Below are 23,148 nucleotides of genomic sequence, written 5' to 3' on the forward strand. Positions count from 1 at the left end.
TGACAGCAGGAACATTGCTAAAAGCATTTAAGACCGAACTTAATTATGCACTTAATAAGCAGAGCATGTGTGATTATGACACTTGATTCAGTGGAAGGTTTAGTGTGGCTGAGAGAACGCGTCAAAAACGATTAACGTCATTACACCTAACACCTGACCTCACTATAAATGTGTTCTATCACACCATGTTGTTGTCGCTCTGATGACTAAGCTGCCATCACGTAGTTCAACTGGTTGAAATAAAGCAGTGGAACAAAAGAAATGATGGAATAAAGTTGGACTTTCCATCAACACACTTGCTTTGCTTTGACTGACGCGAGGTTAACGAGGCGTTAAAACGTGTAACGTGTTTCCTGTTTCTGAAGAACTTTGTAATAGCATACACACCACGCCAACACCACACACCAATTACCAGTGAACATAGTTTAAATGTCACGGTTACTGTCCTACTGGGTCCCTTCTAAGGGGGATTGGAGTCTTTTGTCAAAAAAAAGGTTTATTTCGTCATGTAATGCGCATGTTACACTGCTACCTATTAAAAAATGTTTTTGATTGATTGATTGAGACTTTTATTAGTAGACTGCACAGTACAGTACATATTCCGTACAATTGACCACTAAATGCTAACACCCGAATAAGTTTTTCAACTTGTTTAAGTCGGGGTCCACGTTAATCAATTCATGGTATAAATATATACTATCAGCATAATACAGTCATCACACAAGTTAATCATCAGAGTATATACATTGAATTATTTACATTATTTACAATCGTTTACATTACAATAATACAAACAATGTCATGTAATACACATGTTACACTACTACCTATTAATCAATGTCATGTAATACACATGTTACACTACTACCTATTAAACAATGACATGTAATACACATGTTACACTACTACCTATTAAACAATGACATGTAATACACATGTTACACTACTGCCTATTAAACAATGTCATGTAATACACATGTTACACTACTGCCTATTAAACAATGTCATGTAATACACATGTTACACTACTGCCTATTAAACAATGTCATGTAATACACATGTTACACTACTACCTATTAAACAATGTCATGTAATACACATGTTACACTACTGCCTATTAAACAATGTCATGTAATACACATGTTACACTACTGCCTATTAAACAATGTCATGTAATACACATGTTACACTACTACCTATTAAACAATGTCATGTAATACACATGTTACACTACTACCTATTAAACAATGTCATGTAATACACATGTTACACTACTGCCTATTAAACAATGTCATGTAATACACATGTTACACTACTACCTATTAAACAATGACATGTAATACACATGGTACACTACTGCCTATTAAACAATGACATGTAATACACATGTTACACTACTGCCTATTAAACAATGTCATGTAATACACGTTACACTACTGCCTATTAATCAATGTCATGTAATACACATGTTACACTACTGCCTATTAAACAATGACATGTAATACACATGTTACACTACTGCCTATTAAACAATGACATGTAATACACATGTTACACTACTGCCTATTAAACAATGTCATGTAATACACATGTTACACTACTGCCTATTAAACAATGTCATGTAATACACATGTTACACTACTACCTATTAATCAATGTTATGTAATACACATGTTACACTACTACCTATTAAACAATGACATGTAATACACATGTTACACTACTGCCTATTAAACAATGTCATGTAATACACATGTTACACTACTGCCTATTAAACAATGTCAAGTAATACACATGTTACACTACTGCCTATTAAACAATGTCATGTAATACACATGTTACACTACTGCCTATTAAACAATGTCATGTAATACACATGTTACACTACTGCCTATTAAACAATGTCATGTAATACACATGTTACACTACTGCCTGTTAAACAATGTCATGTAATACACATGTTACACTACTGCCTGTTAAACAATGTCATGTAATACACATGTTACACTACTGCCTATAATCATTGGTACTTTAACTTTAACTTTTAAACAATGACATGTAATACACATGTTGCACTACTGCCTATTAAACAATGACATGTAATACACATGTTACACTACTGCCTATTAATCAATGTCATGTAATACACATGTTACACTACTGCCTATTAAACAATGACATGTAATACACATGTTACACTACTGCCTATTAAACAATGTCATGTAATACACATGTTACACTACTACCTATTAAACAATGTCATGTAATACACATGTTACACTACTACCTATTAAACAATGTCATGTAATACACATGTTACACTACTGCCTATTAAACAATGTCATGTAATACACATGTTACACTACTACCTATTAAACAATGACATGTAATACACATGGTACACTACTGCCTATTAAACAATGACATGTAATACACATGTTACACTACTGCCTATTAAACAATGTCATGTAATACACGTTACACTACTGCCTATTAATCAATGTCATGTAATACACATGTTACACTACTGCCTATTAAACAATGACATGTAATACACATGTTACACTACTGCCTATTAAACAATGACATGTAATACACATGTTACACTACTGCCTATTAAACAATGTCATGTAATACACATGTTACACTACTGCCTATTAAACAATGTCATGTAATACACATGTTACACTACTACCTATTAATCAATGTCATGTAATACACATGTTACACTACTACCTATTAAACAATGACATGTAATACACATGTTACACTACTGCCTATTAAACAATGTCATGTAATACACATGTTACACTACTGCCTATTAAACAATGTCAAGTAATACACATGTTACACTACTGCCTATTAAACAATGTCATGTAATACACATGTTACACTACTGCCTATTAAACAATGTCATGTAATACACATGTTACACTACTGCCTGTTAAACAATGTCATGTAATACACATGTTACACTACTGCCTGTTAAACAATGTCATGTAATACACATGTTACACTACTGCCTATAATCATTGGTACTTTAACTTTAACTTTTAAACAATGACATGTAATACACATGTTGCACTACTGCCTATTAAACAATGACATGTAATACACATGTTACACTACTGCCTATTAATCAATGTCATGTAATACACATGTTACACTACTGCCTATTAAACAATGACATGTAATACACATGTTACACTACTGCCTATTAAACAATGTCATGTAATACACATGTTACACTACTGCCTATTAAACAATGTCATGTAATACACATGTTACACTACTGCCTATTAAACAATGTCATGTAATACACATGTTACACTACTGCCTGTTAAACAATGTCATGTAATACACATGTTACACTACTGCCTGTTAAACAATGACATGTAATACACATGTTACACTACTGCCTATTAAACAATGTCATGTAATACACATGTTACACTACTGCCTATAATCATTGGTACTTTAACTTTAACTTTTAAACAATGACATGTAATACACATGTTACACTACTGCCTATTAAACAATGTCATGTAATACACATGTTACACTACTGCCTGTTAAACAATGTCATGTAATACACATGTTACACTACTGCCTGTTAAACAATGTCATGTAATACACATGTTACACTACTACCTATTAATCAATGTCATGTAATACACATGTTACACTACTGCCTATTAAACAATGTCATGTAATACACATGTTACACTACTGCCTATTAAACAATGTCATGTAATACACATGTTACACTACTGCCTGTTAAACAATGTCATGTAATACACATGTTACACTACTGCCTATTAAACAATGTCATGTAATACACATGTTACACTACTGCCTATTAAACAATGTCATGTAATACACATGTTACACTACTGCCTATTAAACAATGTCATGTAATACACAGGTTACACTACTGCCTATTAAACAATGTCATGTAATACACATGTTACACTACTGCCTATTAAACAATGTCATGTAATACACATGTTACACTACTGCCTATTAAACAATGTCATGTAATACACATGTTACACTACTGCCTGTTAAACAATGTCATGTAATACACATGTTACACTACTGCCTGTTAAACAATGACATGTAATACACATGTTACACTACTGCCTATTAAACAATGTCATGTAATACACATGTTACACTACTGCCTGTTAAACAATGTCATGTAATACACATGTTACACTACTGCCTGTTAAACAATGTCATGTAATACACATGTTACACTACTACCTATTAATCAATGTCATGTAATACACATGTTACACTACTGCCTATTAAACAATGTCATGTAATACACATGTTACACTACTGCCTATAATCATTGGTACTTTAACTTTAACTTTTAAACAATGACATGTAATACACATGTTACACTACTGCCTATAATCATTGGTACTTTAACTTTAACTTTTAAACAATGACATGTAATACACATGTTGCACTACTGCCTATTAAACAATGACATGTAATACACATGTTACACTACTGCCTATTAAACAATGTCATGTAATACACATGTTACACTACTGCCTATTAAACAATGTCATGTAATACACATGTTACACTACTGCCTATTAAACAATGTCATGTAATACACATGTTACACTACTGCCTATTAAACAATGACATGTAATACACATGTTACACTACTGCCTATTAAACAATGTCATGTAATACACATGTTACACTACTGCCTATTAAACAATGTCATGTAATACACATGTTACACTACTGCCTGTTAAACAATGTCATGTAATACACATGTTACACTACTGCCTGTTAAACAATGTCATGTAATACACATGTTACACTACTGCCTATAATCATTGGTACTTTAACTTTTAAACAATGACATGTAATACACATGTTGCACTACTGCCTATTAAACAATGACATGTAATACACATGTTACACTACTGCCTATTAATCAATGTCATGTAATACACATGTTACACTACTGCCTATTAAACAATGACATGTAATACACATGTTACACTACTGCCTATTAAACAATGTCATGTAATACACATGTTACACTACTGCCTATTAAACAATGTCATGTAATACACATGTTACACTACTGCCTATTAAACAATGTCATGTAATACACATGTTACACTACTGCCTGTTAAACAATGTCATGTAATACACATGTTACACTACTGCCTGTTAAACAATGACATGTAATACACATGTTACACTACTGCCTATTAAACAATGTCATGTAATACACATGTTACACTACTGCCTATAATCATTGGTACTTTAACTTTAACTTTTAAACAATGACATGTAATACACATGTTACACTACTGCCTATTAAACAATGTCATGTAATACACATGTTACACTACTGCCTGTTAAACAATGTCATGTAATACACATGTTACACTACTGCCTGTTAAACAATGTCATGTAATACACATGTTACACTACTGCCTATTAAACAATGTCATGTAATACACATGTTACACTACTGCCTATTAAACAATGTCATGTAATACACATGTTACACTACTGCCTATTAAACAATGTCATGTAATACACAGGTTACACTACTGCCTATTAAACAATGTCATGTAATACACATGTTACACTACTGCCTATTAAACAATGTCATGTAATACACATGTTACACTACTGCCTATTAAACAATGTCATGTAATACACATGTTACACTACTGCCTATTAAACAATGTCATGTAATACACATGTTACACTACTGCCTGTTAAACAATGTCATGTAATACACATGTTACACTACTGCCTATTAAACAATGTCATGTAATACACATGTTACACTACTGCCTATTAAACAATGACATGTAATACACATGTTACACTACTGCCTATTAAACAATGACATGTAATACACATGTTACACTACTACCTATTAAACAATGTCATGTAATACACATGTTACACTACTGCCTATTAAACAATGACATGTAATACACATGTTACACTACTGCCTATTAAACAATGACATGTAATACACATGTTACACTACTACCTATTAAACAATGTCATGTAATACACATGTTACACTACTGCCTATTAAACAATGACATGTAATACACATGTTACACTACTGCCTATTAAACAATGACATGTAATACACATGTTACACTACTGCCTATAATCATTGGTACTTTAACTTTTAAACAATGACATGTAATACACATGTTGCACTACTGCCTATTAAACAATGTCATGTAATACACATGTTACACTACTGCCTGTTAAACAATGTCATGTAATACACATGTTACACTACTGCCTATTAAACAATGTCATGTAATACACATGTTACACTACTGCCTGTTAAACAATGTCATGTAATACACATGTTACACTACTGCCTGTTAAACAATGACATGTAATACACATGTTACACTACTGCCTGTTAAACAATGTCATGTAATACACATGTTACACTACTGCCTGTTAAACAATGACATGTAATACACATGTTACACTACTGCCTATTAAACAATGTCATGTAATACACATGTTACACTACTGCCTATTAAACAATGTCATGTAATACACATGTTACACTACTGCCTATAATCATTGGTACTTTAACTTTAACTTTTAAACAATGACATGTAATACACATGTTACACTACTGCCTATAATCATTGGTACTTTAACTTTAACTTTTAAACAATGACATGTAATACACATGTTGCACTACTGCCTATTAAACAATGACATGTAATACACATGTTACACTACTGCCTATTAAACAATGTCATGTAATACACATGTCACACTACTGCCTGTTAAACAATGTCATGTAATACACATGTTACACTACTGCCTGTTAAACAATGACATGTAATACACATGTTACACTACTGCCTATTAAACAATGTCATGTAATACACATGTTACACTACTGCCTGTTAAACAATGTCATGTAATACACATGTTACACTACTGCCTATTAAACAATGTCATGTAATACACATGTTACACTACTGCCTATAATCATTGGTACTTTAACTTTAACTTTTAAACAATGACATGTAATACACATGTTACACTACTGCCTATAATCATTGGTACTTTAACTTTAACTTTTAAACAATGACATGTAATACACATGTTGCACTACTGCCTATTAAACAATGACATGTAATACACATGTTACACTACTGCCTATTAAACAATGTCATGTAATACACATGTTACACTACTGCCTATTAAACAATGACATGTAATACACATGTTACACTACTGCCTATTAAACAATGTCATGTAATACACATGTTGCACTACTGCCTATTAAACAATGACATGTAATACACATGTTACACTACTGCCTATTAAACAATGTCATGTAATACACATGTTACACTACTGCCTATTAAACAATGTCATGTAATACACATGTTACACTACTACCTATTAAACAATGACATGTAATACACATGTTACACTACTACCTATTAAACAATGACATGTAATACACATGTTACACTACTACCTATTAAACAATGACATTACCTCAACATCACTAAACATGTCAACAATCACAAAGTTGTGTTCTAAGTTGTTGAACACAAACAGTGTTTCCAGCTGTATGAATGAAAGTGACACTACACTTTATGATAGTGACACTACACGTATCATAGTGACACTACACTTTATCATAGGGACACTACAGTTTATGACAGTGACACTACACTATATGATAGTGACACTACACTTTATGATAGGGACTCTACATTTTTATGATATTGACATTACACTTTATGATAGTGACGCTACACTTTATGATAGGGACTAGGGCTGCAACAACTAATCGATTAAAATCGATTATTAAAATAGTTGCCGATTAATTTAGTCATCGATTCGTTGGATCTATGCTATGCGCATGCGCAGAGGTTTTTTTTTATTTTTTAAATAAACCTTTATTTATAAACTGCAACATGTACAAACAGCTGAGAAACAATAATCAAAATAAGTATGGTGCCAGTATGCTGTTTTTTTTCCAATAAAATACTGGATAGGATAGAAATGTAGTTTGTCTCTTTTATCCGATTATTAATCGAAGTAATAATCGACAGATTAATCGATTATCAAATTAATCGTTAGTTGCAGCCCTAATAGGGACATTACATGTTATGATAGTGACACTACACTTTATGATAGGGATACTACACCTCATAATAGGGACATTACACTTTAGGATAGTGACACTACACTTTATGATAGTGACAAAACACTGTGATAGGTACACTGCACTTTATGATATTGACTATGCACGTTATGATCATGACACTACACTTTATGATAAGAACACTTTATGATAGTGACACTACACTTTATGATAGGGATACTACACATTATGATATTGACACTACACTTTATGATAGTGACACAACACTTTATGATAGGGATACTACACTTTCTGATAGGGACATTACACATTAGGTTAGTGACACTACACTTTATGATAGGGAAAATAATGTTATTATAGGAACACTACATTTTATGACGGAACAATAAAGTTTATGATAGTGACACTACACGTTATGATATTCAAGCCACACTTCATGACAGGGAGACGGCACTTTATGATAGTGACACTACACTTTATGATAGGGAAAATACACTTTACGATAGTGACACTACACTTTATGATAGTGACAAAACACTGTGATAGGTACACTGCACTTTATGATATTGACTATGCACGTTATGATCATGACACTACACTTTATGATAAGAACACTTTATGATAGTGACACTACACTTTATGATAGGGATACTACACATTATGATATTGACACTACACTTTATGATAGTGACACAACACTTTATGATAGGGATACTACACTTTCTGATAGGCACATTACACATTAGGTTAGTGACACTACACTTTATGATAGGGAAAATAATATGTTATTATAGGAACACTACATTTTATGACGGAACAATAAAGTTTATGATAGTGACACTACACGTTATGATATTCAAGCCACACTTCATGACAGGGAGACGGCACTTTATGATAGTGACACTACACTTTATGATAGGGAAAATGCACTTTACGATAGTGACACTACACTTTATGATAGAGACACTACACTTTATGATAGTGCCACTACACTTTATGATAGAGACACTACACTTTATGATAGTGACACTACACTTTATGATTTGACTCTATGTACGTTCTTTCTTTATCCATCTCTGCTCCTATGTGAGCCGAGGATCACATAGGACGCACTTTTAAAAAAAATAGCGCTGTCAAAGGAACATTTTGTTATCGTGGTAACTTTGGCAGCCCTAATTTATTAATGTAATATTCACATTTAGTAAAACGCAACTTTGGGCTTTCGTTGATCTGTCAGCCATAATCCATGTGATATGAGTAATGACTCTTCATGATACACATCTGTGTAACATGTTTATGTCTTCATGGCGCGGTGCTTACTGTGTGCTTCACATATTCAGTGTTATGATGACCTGGACACGATGCATGGTCAACGGTAAGATGGAACTGACAAAAGGTCAACTCAGTTCCGCGCTGCAACTGAACTTCAATGAACACGATGACACCCGTGAACTTCCCTGCTGGTGCTTGGGTTCTGCCGCTGGTTCTGTGGCGTAAAACACACAACGAGGAAGAATGAAGAAGTTTGTCGGAGCGATGGAGGCCACCGGGGAGTAAAAAAAGAGGGACTGTCATCACTCCCATGCTGCGCTCGATCATTCGCTGCTTTGTGAGGAGGACAATGCCGGTGGACGTTTGGGGGGCTTTAAAAGCATCATGGGCTGGCTGTTTGCAGCCGGCCAGCCTGCACACACCATTTTATTTACAGTTTTCACCACCTCTTCAGCGGGGAACTCCACTCATCTCTTTTGACGTCGTGAAGAGCCTCAAATCTGAAGGTGAGACATTGTACTTCTTTTTTTAAATAAGTGTCAGGTTCAAACACTGATGACATCTATTGAACGAGACAAGAAGCAAGGAATTAAACAGAGACAGAATTCAATTGGGCTCAATTTGAGGAGAGACGCCTCAGCACGCTCTGGCGAAAGATTGTCTTTTTATTTGGACTTTCCCAGTTTACATGGCAACAGCTATTTCTAAGGGACGTGGGTCGTAAACAGCGTTGCCTTTGGTTACAGAACAGTTCAAAAGAAAAGGTCGTAAAACAGTTCAAAGAAGCGGTGCCTGGAGGGGAGTCTGATCCTGCTTCCTCTTTGCTTTTGTAGTTCTTGGGTCAAAACAATATATTTCTGTTGATTACAATACATGAAAGAAACAGAACACCTTCATGTTGCTTCCCCCCTACACAGTGGAGTTTTACAAGCCTTCTTCTTGGTAGGTTCAAAGACATGTTTTGGCTTCTCGCCGGGAACTCATTGAAACACAAAGTTTTTGCGATAACTTAGATACAATTATTCTAACAATAAGTCTGAACTTAACTTATCTACGCTGTTAATTTGATGAGTTTGGTGTCGCTTGTTTGTGTAACGGATGCTAGCTAGCTTAGCTGTAGGTTAAAAGGTAAAGTAAACATCACTCACTGACGCGAAGAGTTGCGCTGGTCAGTAGGTTAAGAGGCTTCTAGCTTAGTGTAGTATTGTTAGCATTGCTAACTCACTTTTATAAAGAAAAAATATAGCAACTCTCTCGTGTTATTATAATAATGAAAACACTCGTATATGTAAGTTGTTGAACTTAAACGTGATGATAGTGACACTACACTTTATGATAGTGACACTACACTTTATGATAGTGACACTACACTTTATGATCGGGATACTGCACTTTATGATATTGACACTATGCAGGTTGTTATATTGACACTACACTTTATGTTAAGGACTTTACGCACTTTGTGATATTGACACTACTCTTTATCATAGTGACACTACACTTTATGATATTGACACATAACATAGGGACATTGCACTTACTGCACTTAACTATATTAACAGTACACGGGTTGTGATATTGGCACTCCACTTTATGATAGGGACACTACACTTTATGATATTGACACAATTTATGATATGAACACTACACCTCATGATATTGACTATGCACGTTATCATCATGATACTACACTTTATGATAGGGGCACTGCACTTTACTATGGTGACACTACATGGGTTGTGATATTGGCACTCCACTTTATGATAGGGACACTGCACTTTATGATAGTGAGACTACACTTTATGGTATTGACACAACAATTTATGATATGGACACTTCATGATATTGACTTTTTATGATCTTGACTATGCACGTTATGATCATGACACTACACTTTATGATAAGAACACTACACTTTATAATAGTGACACTACATTTTATGATATTGACACTACACTTTATGATATTGACACTACACTAAATGATAGGGACACTACCCTATGATAGGGACACTACACCTTATGATAGTGAGACTACACTTTTTGATATTGACACAACAATTTATGATATGAACACTACACTTCATGATATTGACTTTTTATTATATTGACCATGCACGTTATGATCATGACACTACACTTTATGATAAGAACACTACACTTTATAATAGTGACACTACACTTTATGATATTGACTATGCATGTTATGATCATGACACTACACTTTATGATAGTGACACTACACTTTATGATATTGACACTACACTTTATGATGGGGAACTGCACTTTACTATATTGACACTACACAGGTTGTGATATTGTCACTCCACTTTATGATAGGGACACTACACCTTATGATAGTAAGACTACACTTTATGAATTTGACAACAATTTAGGATATGAACACTACACTTCATGATATTGACTTTTTATTATATTAACTATGCACATTATGATCATGACACTACACTTCATGATAAGAACACTACACTTTATAATAGTGACACTACACTTTATATTGACTTTTTATTATATTGACTATGCACGGTATGATCATGACACTACACTTTATGATAGTGACACTACACTTTATGATATTGGCACTCCACTTTATGATAGGGACACTACACTTTATAATAGTGACACTACACTTTATGATATTTACTTTTTATTATATGGACTATGCACGTTATCATCATGACACTACACTTTATGATAAGAAGACTACACTTTATGATAGTGACACTACACTTTATGATAGTGACACTACATTTTATGATATTGACACTACATTTTAAGATACTGGCACTACATTTTATGAGTGGGACACTACACTTTATGATATTGACAATACACTTAATGATAGTGACACTACACTTCATAAAAACAGTATACTTTATGATAGGGACACTACACTTTATGGCATTGGCACTACACTTTATGATATTGACAATACACTTAATGATAGTGACACTACACTTCATAAAAACACTACACTTTACAATAGTGACACTACACTTTATGATATTGACTTTTTATTGTACGGACTATGCACGTTATGATCATGACACTACACTTTATAATAAGAAGACTATGATATTGACAGTACATACTTTATAAAAAAAAGACACTACACTTTATGATATTGACAATACACTTAATGATAGTGACACTACACTTCATAAAAACACTACACTTTATGATCGGGACACCACACTTTATGATATTGACTACACACTTTATAAAAAAGACACTACACTTTATGATATTGACAATACACTTAATGATAGTGACACTACACTTCATTAAAACACTACACTTTATGATCGGGACACTACACTTTATGATATTGACAGTATATACTTTATAAAAGAAGACACTACACTTTATGATATTGACAATACACTTAATGATAGTGACGCTACACTTCATTAAAAACACTACACTTTATGATAGGAACACTACACTTTATGGCATTGACACTACACTACACACACAAATAGTCAACAAATATTTGCTTCAACACTTAGTATTTTACAACTGTTATATTCTGACATTGTGCTTTAATTTAATGACAAATTATCATCTCAAAAAATTAAGCCATTCCCTCTCATGCTGACGAAAATTGGAAACTCCTCTATCATAAAGCTTTATATCGTCAGACATTCCGCGGGACAAATGTGTTTATTTTCGTCCTATTGGGTTCAGCAGGAAATATTTTCATTTAAGAAAAGTATGTTCATTTTATTCTGTTACCACTTTATTTTTGCACAAAAACACTAATTATTCTATATTTTTTCCCATATATTCACATTACTACAAAACCTGCGTATTTGATAAAATTCTGTTTGAAGTCAAATACTTGAGCAATTTAGAGAAATGTTAACGCATGCTGGCTCGTGTGGCCGTGGGTTCGAACCCGAACAACCTCTGGAGCACTCGCTCAGGACTGCAAAAATACGTGTCGGGACACCCGAGTGCGTGTTTGGCTCGACGGCTACAGTGCTGACGCTTCACTTGTTTACTATCGTCAGCGTGTCACACAGAGGAGCGGATTAGTGGCAAACAAAGGGCACAGAACAGCATATCATGCACTATCATTGTCCCACAGCTCAAGACATTTTGCTGAAAACACTTTGTATTGTTTATTCAGTAGAATTGGTTTCTAGGTTTTTTCATGTGCTCAAAATAGAAAAAAAAATACTTAAAAAATTACAGGGTACTTAATTTTGTGCTAGAAAACATAAATAAGATAAATAATTAATATCAATGAAAAAAAGTGCTTTTCAGATTAATATGTCCCTCTTCTACTATCAGGAGGATACTTCTCCACCATGCTGTACACTCTGGCAGGAGGAGGCACGCTGTGCGGCGTGGCGGCCCTCGTGCTCCTCATCGTCTCCACGGCGACCGACTTCTGGATGCAGTATCGCTACTCGGGTAGCTCGGCCAATCAGGGGCTTTGGAGGTTCTGCATCAGCCACAAATGTCACGCTCACACTATAACCGTAGGTAGGTGATGGGAAGCCCAGTGTCCATTTAGGGAAACATGAATTCCAGTTGGACTATTTGAATATTTAAAATGTGTATATTAATACAAGTACTGTATTGACCAATATGTTTTTGTTTAGACCTTTCAGAGACATACTTACTTATTTTACAAAATAATAGTAATATTTGTATTAATTACTGTAAATAACCGCAGTATTTATAGTACAGTGGTACTCCCAATTTGCCAAATTATATACATTTTCATATACTGTCTCAGTTATCTTAGCGTGACAAGCACCCAAAGTAGTGACTTTTTTCATTGAGCAAAATAAGCCACAGTGGGGCCGAAAAAAGTTGTGAGTGCCAGCACTTTTATAGAGAAGGTGAGAAACGCCATTGAATTCAACAAACAATTCCTATCCATTTCATTACTCATTTATTTGTATTTCACTTTTTTATTTTTCTTAATGTGAAATTAAAATAATTTTCCATCAAATATGTTTGATGTTAGTTTTTTTAGGTGTCTGGAACGGATTTCTTATGTAACCTGAGGTACAACTGTATTTATATTATGAGTAACATTCAGATGTTTACTTATAGGGATGTCCTGATCTGATATTGATATTGGTGAGATATCGGCAAAAAAAACAAGTATCGGATGATATCGGCTTGCATGTAAAATCTCCGATACAAGCAGTTTACTTGTGCAAAGCTGGACAGCCAGTTAACATCTAAATGTCCTTCAAATGCAAAAAAAGGTTGGACTTTTCGTGTATTTTAGTCAGGTCATTAACAAAAGGTAAACATGGAGCTAGCGGCTACACAACAGCTAATCACCCATTAGCAAGCAAGCTAAACATTTGTAATAAGTGTCCTTAATTGAACAATATTGCAGTTTAAAAGAGCAAATTTTTCAATATAAACAAGTATCAAATAATTATTGTTGCATAGAAGTCTCCAAGGCATCCAGTAACAAACGTGTCCGCATCATTCAACTTACTGGGTCATGAATTAGTGGCCAAAAAACAAATGAACGCTTGTGTTTTTCATGCGCTCTAAGTAACATTCCACGCTACAAAATAATAAAAGAATGTATGATACGTGTTGATATCGAAAATGTTGTATTTGGACACGAGTGATTATTTATTCAGCATTTCAGAGTGGATGTCTTCTACATGATCATGTGACCCCGCAGCATTCTGGGACGCGACCAGGGCCTTCATGCTGTTGGCCGTGCTCAGCTGTTTTGCTGGCGTGGTGCTCGGCCTGAGCGCTTTCACCAACGGAACCAAGAACAAGAGGGTCCGCATGGGGGGCATCGCCCTGGTTCTCTCAGGTACCTCCACCCCACCGCCGACAAAAACACAAGACTGCTTCAGTCGTATGAGAGTGGTGCGCCTATTAGTGATGTAGGTCACACCATGGGTGATGTGAAAAACAATTATAAGGTGAAAAAAGAGAGCAAAGGGCCCAAAGAAGACAAGTTAATATTTTTTTAACGTATTAATCACATTAATCATGTATATATCAGATTAATCATCCAATTTATTTTGACCGCACATGCAAAAATATTTAATGTCAAAAATAAACCCTGACAGTACTGAAAATAAAATAGAATAGAATAGAATAGAATAGAATAGAATGGACTTTATTGTCATTATATCCGCATATAACGAGATTAAGGACTCCAATTTAAGGTGCGGTAGTGGGAACAAATATGGGGTAAAAATAAATTACACAAGAGGTAATAAAAAAAGAAAAAAAACAACAACTAACAATTGAAATAAACAGACTACTATCCAATAAAAATAATAAGCAATCCTGTACAATATACAAAACACTATAGAAATACAAAATACTGTACAATATACAGTACAAGACAAGAGTACCGGAGTAAAAAATAACAATCAGTGTTGGATGTATTGCACTTGAAGGGTAATATTGCACAGTAGGGTATTAGGGTAGGATATTGTATAGGGGTGAATTATTATTATAAGTTAGAGTTCAAGATGGTGACAGCTCTGGGAAAGAATCTGTCTCTGAGCCTGTTTGTTCTGGCTCTGATGCACCTGTAGCGCCTGCCCGGTGGTAGCAGGTCGAACAGGTGGAAGCCAGGGTGTGTGCTGTCCTTAGTGATGCTTTTTGCTCTGTTGAGACAGCGGGAGTTGTGTAAATCCTTCAGGGAGGGGAGGGGGCAGCCAATGATTTTTTGTGCAGACTTTATGACCCTCTGAATCGCCTGTTTGTCGGCTTAATTTTCCTGAGGGAACTGTCCTGAAGGAATCAATAAAGTACTATCTATCTATCTATCTATCTATCTTCAGTGCAGCTGGCCTACCACACTGTTATGCAGTACGTAACAGTGTGGTACGCCAGCTGCACTGAAGCAGACAAACAGGCGATTTAAGATAAAACTGTCAGCAAGTTTAGAGTAAATAAAACTGTGGTGCATTCAAGTAACACATTTTAGACATTGTTCCTGCATGACATTCTCACAATAACATTGTGTCTTTTTTAAAGTACCAGTAGGGCGGAAAAACAATTTGACTTTATATGTTTATTCATGATTCATTGTTTCCATTAAACATATCCAATTGTATTCACAATCCGCGAGGTATGTGAAATTATTGTTTGAACATCACAAAATGCCACAAATGTTGTCAGCCGTTTTGAATATTGCGCTCTGAATACCTTTGGCTATTTTTGGAAATGTAACATCACTGTAGTAACACAACGCATGCTGACCATATTAGATGAGTCATACTGGAAATACTGGATCTGGAGGTAGATGTTTTGTTTATCATTCACAGTCCTTCTGTAAGACAAGAACACATTTATTTGGCTTTTTTTATGCATTCAAAATTTTAAAAAAATTGCTAACAATTGATTTAACAGATGGAGGGTCCTCTATTGCACCCATTATACCCTCTAAAAACATCCAGAAACCGCCAACAAAATTCCATTTACATGTCGTGACCTGAAAATTAACCAAATATGAGTGAGATTGTTATTAAAAGCGCCATTTTAGCCTATTTTAGGCATACGCTGCTATTGTTGACACGCTATAAGACGGCGGCTGCTTCTGCTTCGTCACAAACTTGCTAAAAGTCAATTCTAGATTATAATTCATACATCTCTCACTTGGTAGTAGACAAACGTGGCCATGGACCGAAACGCTGGTCAACTTTTACGTCCCTGAGGTAGTGAAAAATACACAAAAAGACACTTCTTGTAGGAACTTTTTTTTAACCCTTAATGAGGATTGTGATTGAATATTCATCGGGATTATGTGAGCGTGGACATATTACAGTAAGTGTTGGTTTTAATATGGTTTAATATAGTTAGTTTGTATTAGAGATGTCCGATAATGGCTTTTTTGCCGATATCCGATATTCCGATATTGTCCAACTCTTAATTACCGATTCCGATATCAACCGATACCGATATATACAGTCGTGGAATTAACACATTATTATGCCTAATTTTGTTGTGATGCCCCGCTGGATGCATTAAACAATGTAACAAGGTTTTCCAAAATAAATCAACTCAAGTTATGGAAAAAAATGCCAACATGGCACTGCCATATTTATTATTGAAGTCACAAAGTGCATTATTTTTTTTTAACATGCCTCAAAACAGCAGCTTGGAATTTGGGACATGCTCTCCCTGAGAGAGCATGAGGAAGTTGAGGTGGGCGGAGTTGGGGGGGCGGTAGGGGCTAGCGGGGGGTGTATATCGTAGCGTCTCGGAAGAGTTAGTGCTGCAAGGGGTTCTGGGTATTTGTTCTGTTGTGTTTATGTTGTGTTACGGTGCGGATGTTCTCCTGAAATGTGTTTGTCATTCTTGTTTGGCGTGGGTTCACAGTGTGGCGCATATTTGTAACAGTGGTAAAGTTGTTTATACGTCACCCTCAGTGTGACCTGTATGGCTGTTGACCAAGTATGCCTTGCATTCACTTGTGTGTGTGAAAAGCCGTAGATATTATGTGATTGGGCCGGCACACAAAGGCGCTCTGTACTTCTCCCTACGTCCGTGTACCACTCCGTACAGCGGCCTTTTTAAAAAGTCATACATTTTACTTTTTGAAACCGATACCGATAATTTCCGATACCACACTTTAAAGCATTTATCGGCTGATAATATCGGACATCTCTAGTTTGTATGTTTAGCACCTAGCTATGCTGCGGATACTATAGTTTTTCAATAAAGCTACATCCGGGTAGTAGTCTGGTTTTAAAACTGATTCGTCATCCTCTTTGTGTTCGGGCTCAAAAATATAAGGTCCTGGATTATAATTTTTCCCAAAGTAATCGTTGTTGGCTCTCACAAAGTCTGCTTGATTAGCATTATTGTTGACGGGGAAGGGATCTGTGGTTCCGAGCGCGACCGGCTTCCTCATTATCTCTCAAAATGTCTCGGGAATCTGTGAGATCGATACTATTTTGATCATATCTATTTATTCGCAAACTTGTGTCATAAATCAGATATATTTAGTTATAGCTTCAATGAAGAGGCAACTTGTTTTTCCACTCTACTACTATTTTAAAGCTTGTAATTTACTGTGATTATTCGTGATTAATCAAAATTTCAAATTGTGATTGATCTGTTTTTGTTTTTTTAATGGTTTGACAGAAAATATGGACATTCAACTTTGTCTATTGTCAGGTTTCCTTGCTCTGTTGGCTCTCTCTATCTACACCGGCGTGACCGTCACTTTCTTCGGCAAACGCTTCCTGGACTGGCGGTTCTCCTGGTCCTACATTATCGGCTGGGTGGCCATCATCCTGGCTTTTGCTGCAGGTATTTTCCATTATTCATCAAAGTTTGAGACGTTTATTGTGGAAGAATACAACATTGATGTTGATGCATTGTTTGTGTTTATTGTGTTAGGACAACCTCACAGGAGGCTATGATGTGCGTCTTGTGGCCACTTGGCGGCAGTGTTTTGCTTTCCAAACTATAGTGTGGCCAAATGGGACACAATTAAATAAATACATTAACTTGTTATGAAATATGTTGTTCATTTATTTAGTGTAAAATCACAATAACTTATTTAATTCTTTATTGTTTTTTTTTTATTAATTAATACACATTTTATTAACTTAATTAAGTAATGTTCTTTTTAATCTTTTTTATTTGCTATTTGTTCCCCTCTTTATCATTTTTACAGTACTATGTTTGTTGATGATGATTATTTTTATTTTTTATTATTTATTTCCTTATTTCATGATTTGATTAATTATTTCATTATTTAAAGATTGATTTCATTATTTTCATGAACCTACATGGATGTATTATGTTTATTATTACATTATTATTTATTTATATGTTTAAAAATGTATTTATTTAATTTCAATCATAATTAATTAATTAAAAATGTAGTTAATTATTTAAAAATGTATTTATTAAATGTTGTCCCATTTGACCCTCCATACTAAAAGGGCATACAAATAAGACATTATTAGGACGTTTTTGTTAATAAAGAATTCCAGCAAATATTTGGTAAATAAGTGTGTATTAGTTCACATATTATTTCAATCATATATATATATATATATATATATATATATATATATATATATATATATATATGTATGTATGTATGTATGTATGTATGTATGTATGTATGTATGTATGTATGTATGTATGTATGTATGTATGTATGTATGTATGTATGTATGTATGTATATATATATATATATATATATATATATATATATATATATATATATATATATATATATATATATATATATATATATATATATATATATATATATATATATATATATATATATATATATATATATATATATTATTAGGGCTGTGCATCTTTGGGTGTCCCACGATTCGATTCAATATCGATTCTTGGGGTCACGATATGATTCAAAATCGGTTTTTTTTTCAATTCAACACGATTCTCGATTCAAAAACGATTTTTTTCCCTATTCAAAACGATTCTCAATTCATTCAATACATAGGATTTCAGCAGGATCTACCCCAGTCTGCTGACATGCAAGCAGAGTAGTAGATTTTTGTAAAAAGCTTTTATAATTGTAAAGGACAATGTTTTATCAGCTGATTGCAATAATGTACATTTGTTTTAACTATTAAATGAACCAAAAATATGACTTATTTTATCTTTGTGGAAATATTGGACACAGTGTGTTGTCAAGCTTATGAGATGCGATGCAAGTGTAAGCCACTGTGACACTATTGTTCTTTTTTTTATTTTTTTATAAATGTCTAATGATAATGTCAATGAGGGATTTTTAATCACTGCTATGTTGAAATTGTAATTAATATTGATACTGTTGTTGATTATATTCATTTTTGTTTCACTACTTTTGGTTTGTTCTGTGTCGTGTTTGTGTCTCCTCTCAATTGCTCTGTTTATTGCAGTTCTGAGTGTTGCTGGGTCGGGTTTGGTTTTGGAATTGGATTGCATTGTTATGGTATTGCTGTGTATTGTTTTGTTGGATTGATTTATTAAAAAAATGAAAAAATAAAAAAAATAAAATAAAATAAAAGTTAATAAAAAAAAAACCATTCGATTTTTTAAAAATGACAATCGATTCTGAATCGCACAACGTGAGAATCGCGATTCGAATACGAATACGAATCGATTTTTTCCCACACCCCTAATATGTATGTATATATACATATGTATATATACATATGAATATATATATGTATATATAAATGTATATATGTATATATACATATATACATATGTACATATGTATATATACATATGTATATATATATATATATATCCATCCATCCATCTTCTTCCGCTTATCCGAGGTCGGGTCGTGGGGGCAGCAGCTTAAGCAGGGAAGCCCAGACTTCCCTCTCCCCAGCCACTTCGTCCAGCTCCTCCCGGGAGATCCCGAGGCGTTCCCAGGCCAGCCGGGAGACATAGTCTTCCCAACGTGTCCTGGGTCTTCCTCGTGGCCTCCTACCGGTCGGACGTGCCCTAAACACCTCCCTAGGGAGGCGTTCGGGTGGCATCCTGACCAGATGCCCGAACCACCTCATCTGGCTCCTCTCGATGTGGAGGAGCAGCGGCTTTACTTTGAGCTCCCCCCGGATGACAGAGCTTCTCACCCTATCTCTAAGGGAGAGCCCCGCCACCCGGCGGAGGAAACTCATTTCGGCCGCTTGTACCCGTGATCTTGTCCTTTCGGTCATAACCCAAAGCTCATGACCATAGGTGAGGATGGGAACGTAGATCGACCGGTAAATTGAGAGCTTTGCCTTCCGGCTCAGCTCCTTCTTCACCACAACGAATCGATACAGCGTCCGCATTACTGAAGACGCCGCACCGATCCGCCTGTCGATCTCACGATCCACTCTTCCCTCACTCGTGAACAAGACTCCGAGGTACTTGAACTCCTCCACTTGGGGCAGGGTCTCCTCCACAACCCGGAGATGGCACTCCACCCTTTTCCGGGCGAGAACCATGGATTCGGACTTGGAGGTGCTGATTCTCATCCCAGTCGCTTCACACTAAAGCTGCGAACCGATCCAGCGAGAGCTGAAGATCCTGGCCAGATGAAGCCATCAGGACCACATCATCTGCAAAAAGCAGAGACCTAATCCTGCAGCCACCAAACCAGATCCCCTCAACGCCTTGACTGCGCGTAGAAATTCTGTCCATAAAAGTTATGAACAGAATCGGTGACAAAGGGCAGCCTTGGCGGAGTCCAACTCTCACTGGAAACGTGTCCGACTTACTGCCGGCAATGCGGACCAAACTCTGGCACTGATCATACAGGGAGCGGACCGCCACAATCAGACAGTCCGATACCCCATACTCTCTGAGCACTCCCCACAGGACTTCCCGAGGGACACGGTCGAATGCCTTCTCCAAGTCCACAAAACACATGTAGACTGGTTGGGCAAACTCCCATGCACCCTCAAGGACCCTGCCGAGAGTATAGAGCTGGTCCACAGTTCCACGACCAGGACGAAAACCACACTGTTCCTCCTGAATCCGAGGTTCGACTATCCGGCGTAGCCTCCTCTCCAGCACACCTGAATAGACCTTACCGGGAAGGCTGAGGAGTGTGATCCCACGATAGTTAAAACACACCCTCCGGTCCCCTTCTTAAAGAGAGGAACCACCACCCCGGTCTGCCAATCCAGAGGTACCGCCCCCGATGTCCACGCGATGCTGCAGAGTCTTGTCAACCAAGACAGCCCCACAGCATCCAGAGCCTTAAGGAACTCTGGGCGGATCTCATCCAGCCTTGCCACAGAGGAGCTTTTTAACTACCTCAGCAACCTCAGCCCCAGAAATAGGAGAGCCCACCACAGATTCCCCAGGCACTACTTCCTCATAGGAAGACGTGTTGGTGGGATTGAGGAGGTCTTCGAAGTATTCCCTCCACCGATCCACAACATCCGCAGTCGAGGTCAGCAGAACACCATCCTCACCATACACAGTGTTGATAGTGCACTGCTTCCCCTTCCTGAGGCGGCGGATGGTGGTCCAGAATCGCTTCGTAGCCGTCCGGAAGTCGTTTTCCATGGCTTCCCCGAACTCCTCCCATGTCCGAGTTTTTGCCTCCGCGACCGCCGAAGCCGCACACCGCTTGGCCTGTCGGTACCTGTCCGCTGCCTCAGGAGTCCTATGAGCCAAAAGAACCCGATAGGACTCCTTCTTCAGCTTGATGGCATCCCTCACCGCCGGTGTCCACCAACGGGTTCTAGGATTACCGCCATGACAGGCACCAACTACCTTGCGGCCACAGCTCCAATCAGCCGCCTCGACAATAGAGTTGCGGAACATGGTCCATTCGGACTCAATGTCCAGCACCTCCCTCGTGACATGTTCAAAGTTCTTCCGGAGGTGGGAATTGAAACTCTCTCTGACAGGAGACTCTGACAGACGTTCCCAGCAAACCCTCACAATGCGTTTGGGCCTGCCAGGTCTGTCCGGCATCCTCCCCCACCATCGCAGCCAACTCACCACCAGGTGGTGATCGGTAGAAAGCTCCGCCCCTCTCTTCACCCGAGTGTCTAAAACATGAGGCCGCAAATCCGATCCAGCGAGAGCTGAAGATCCTGGCCAGATGAAGCCATCAGGACCACATCATCTGCAAAAAGCAGAGACCTAATCCTGCAGCCACCAAACCAGATCCCCTCAACGCCTTGACTGCGCGTAGAAATTCTGTCCATAAAAGTTATGAACAGAATCGGTGACAAAGGGCA

At 36.4% G+C, this 23,148-nt stretch overlaps 2 protein-coding genes across 3 annotated transcripts in view; both read left to right on the forward strand.

Moving 5' to 3' along the window:
* LOC133635178 (WD repeat-containing protein 47-like) overlaps window positions 1-9,741 on the forward strand; it is a 49,434-nt gene extending 39,693 nt beyond the window's left edge. Inside the window, exon 18 of one of the 2 annotated variants that reach the window (XR_009822029.1) lies at window positions 9,508-9,571. Coding sequence is in view for 1 of the 2 variants with exons in the window: in XM_062028058.1 (XP_061884042.1) it covers window positions 9,508-9,664 (157 nt within the window). In the remaining variant the exon portion in view is untranslated. Of the gene's footprint in view, window positions 1-9,507 lie in introns of both variants that reach the window. The other variant, XM_062028058.1, reaches the window with a different exon arrangement.
* Window positions 9,735-23,148, forward strand: part of lim2.2 (lens intrinsic membrane protein 2.2) — a 17,424-nt gene continuing 4,010 nt past the window's right edge. The window contains exons 1-4 of the mRNA XM_062028059.1: window positions 9,735-9,945; window positions 13,756-13,950; window positions 15,125-15,265; window positions 18,595-18,729. Of these exons, the coding sequence (XP_061884043.1) occupies window positions 9,750-9,945; window positions 13,756-13,950; window positions 15,125-15,265; window positions 18,595-18,729 (667 nt within the window). The 5' untranslated portion in view covers window positions 9,735-9,749. The remainder of the gene's footprint in view (window positions 9,946-13,755; window positions 13,951-15,124; window positions 15,266-18,594; window positions 18,730-23,148) is intronic.

Source organism: Entelurus aequoreus, linkage group LG19, assembly GCF_033978785.1.
Source record: "Entelurus aequoreus isolate RoL-2023_Sb linkage group LG19, RoL_Eaeq_v1.1, whole genome shotgun sequence".
Classification (NCBI taxonomy): Eukaryota; Metazoa; Chordata; class Actinopteri; order Syngnathiformes; family Syngnathidae; genus Entelurus; species Entelurus aequoreus.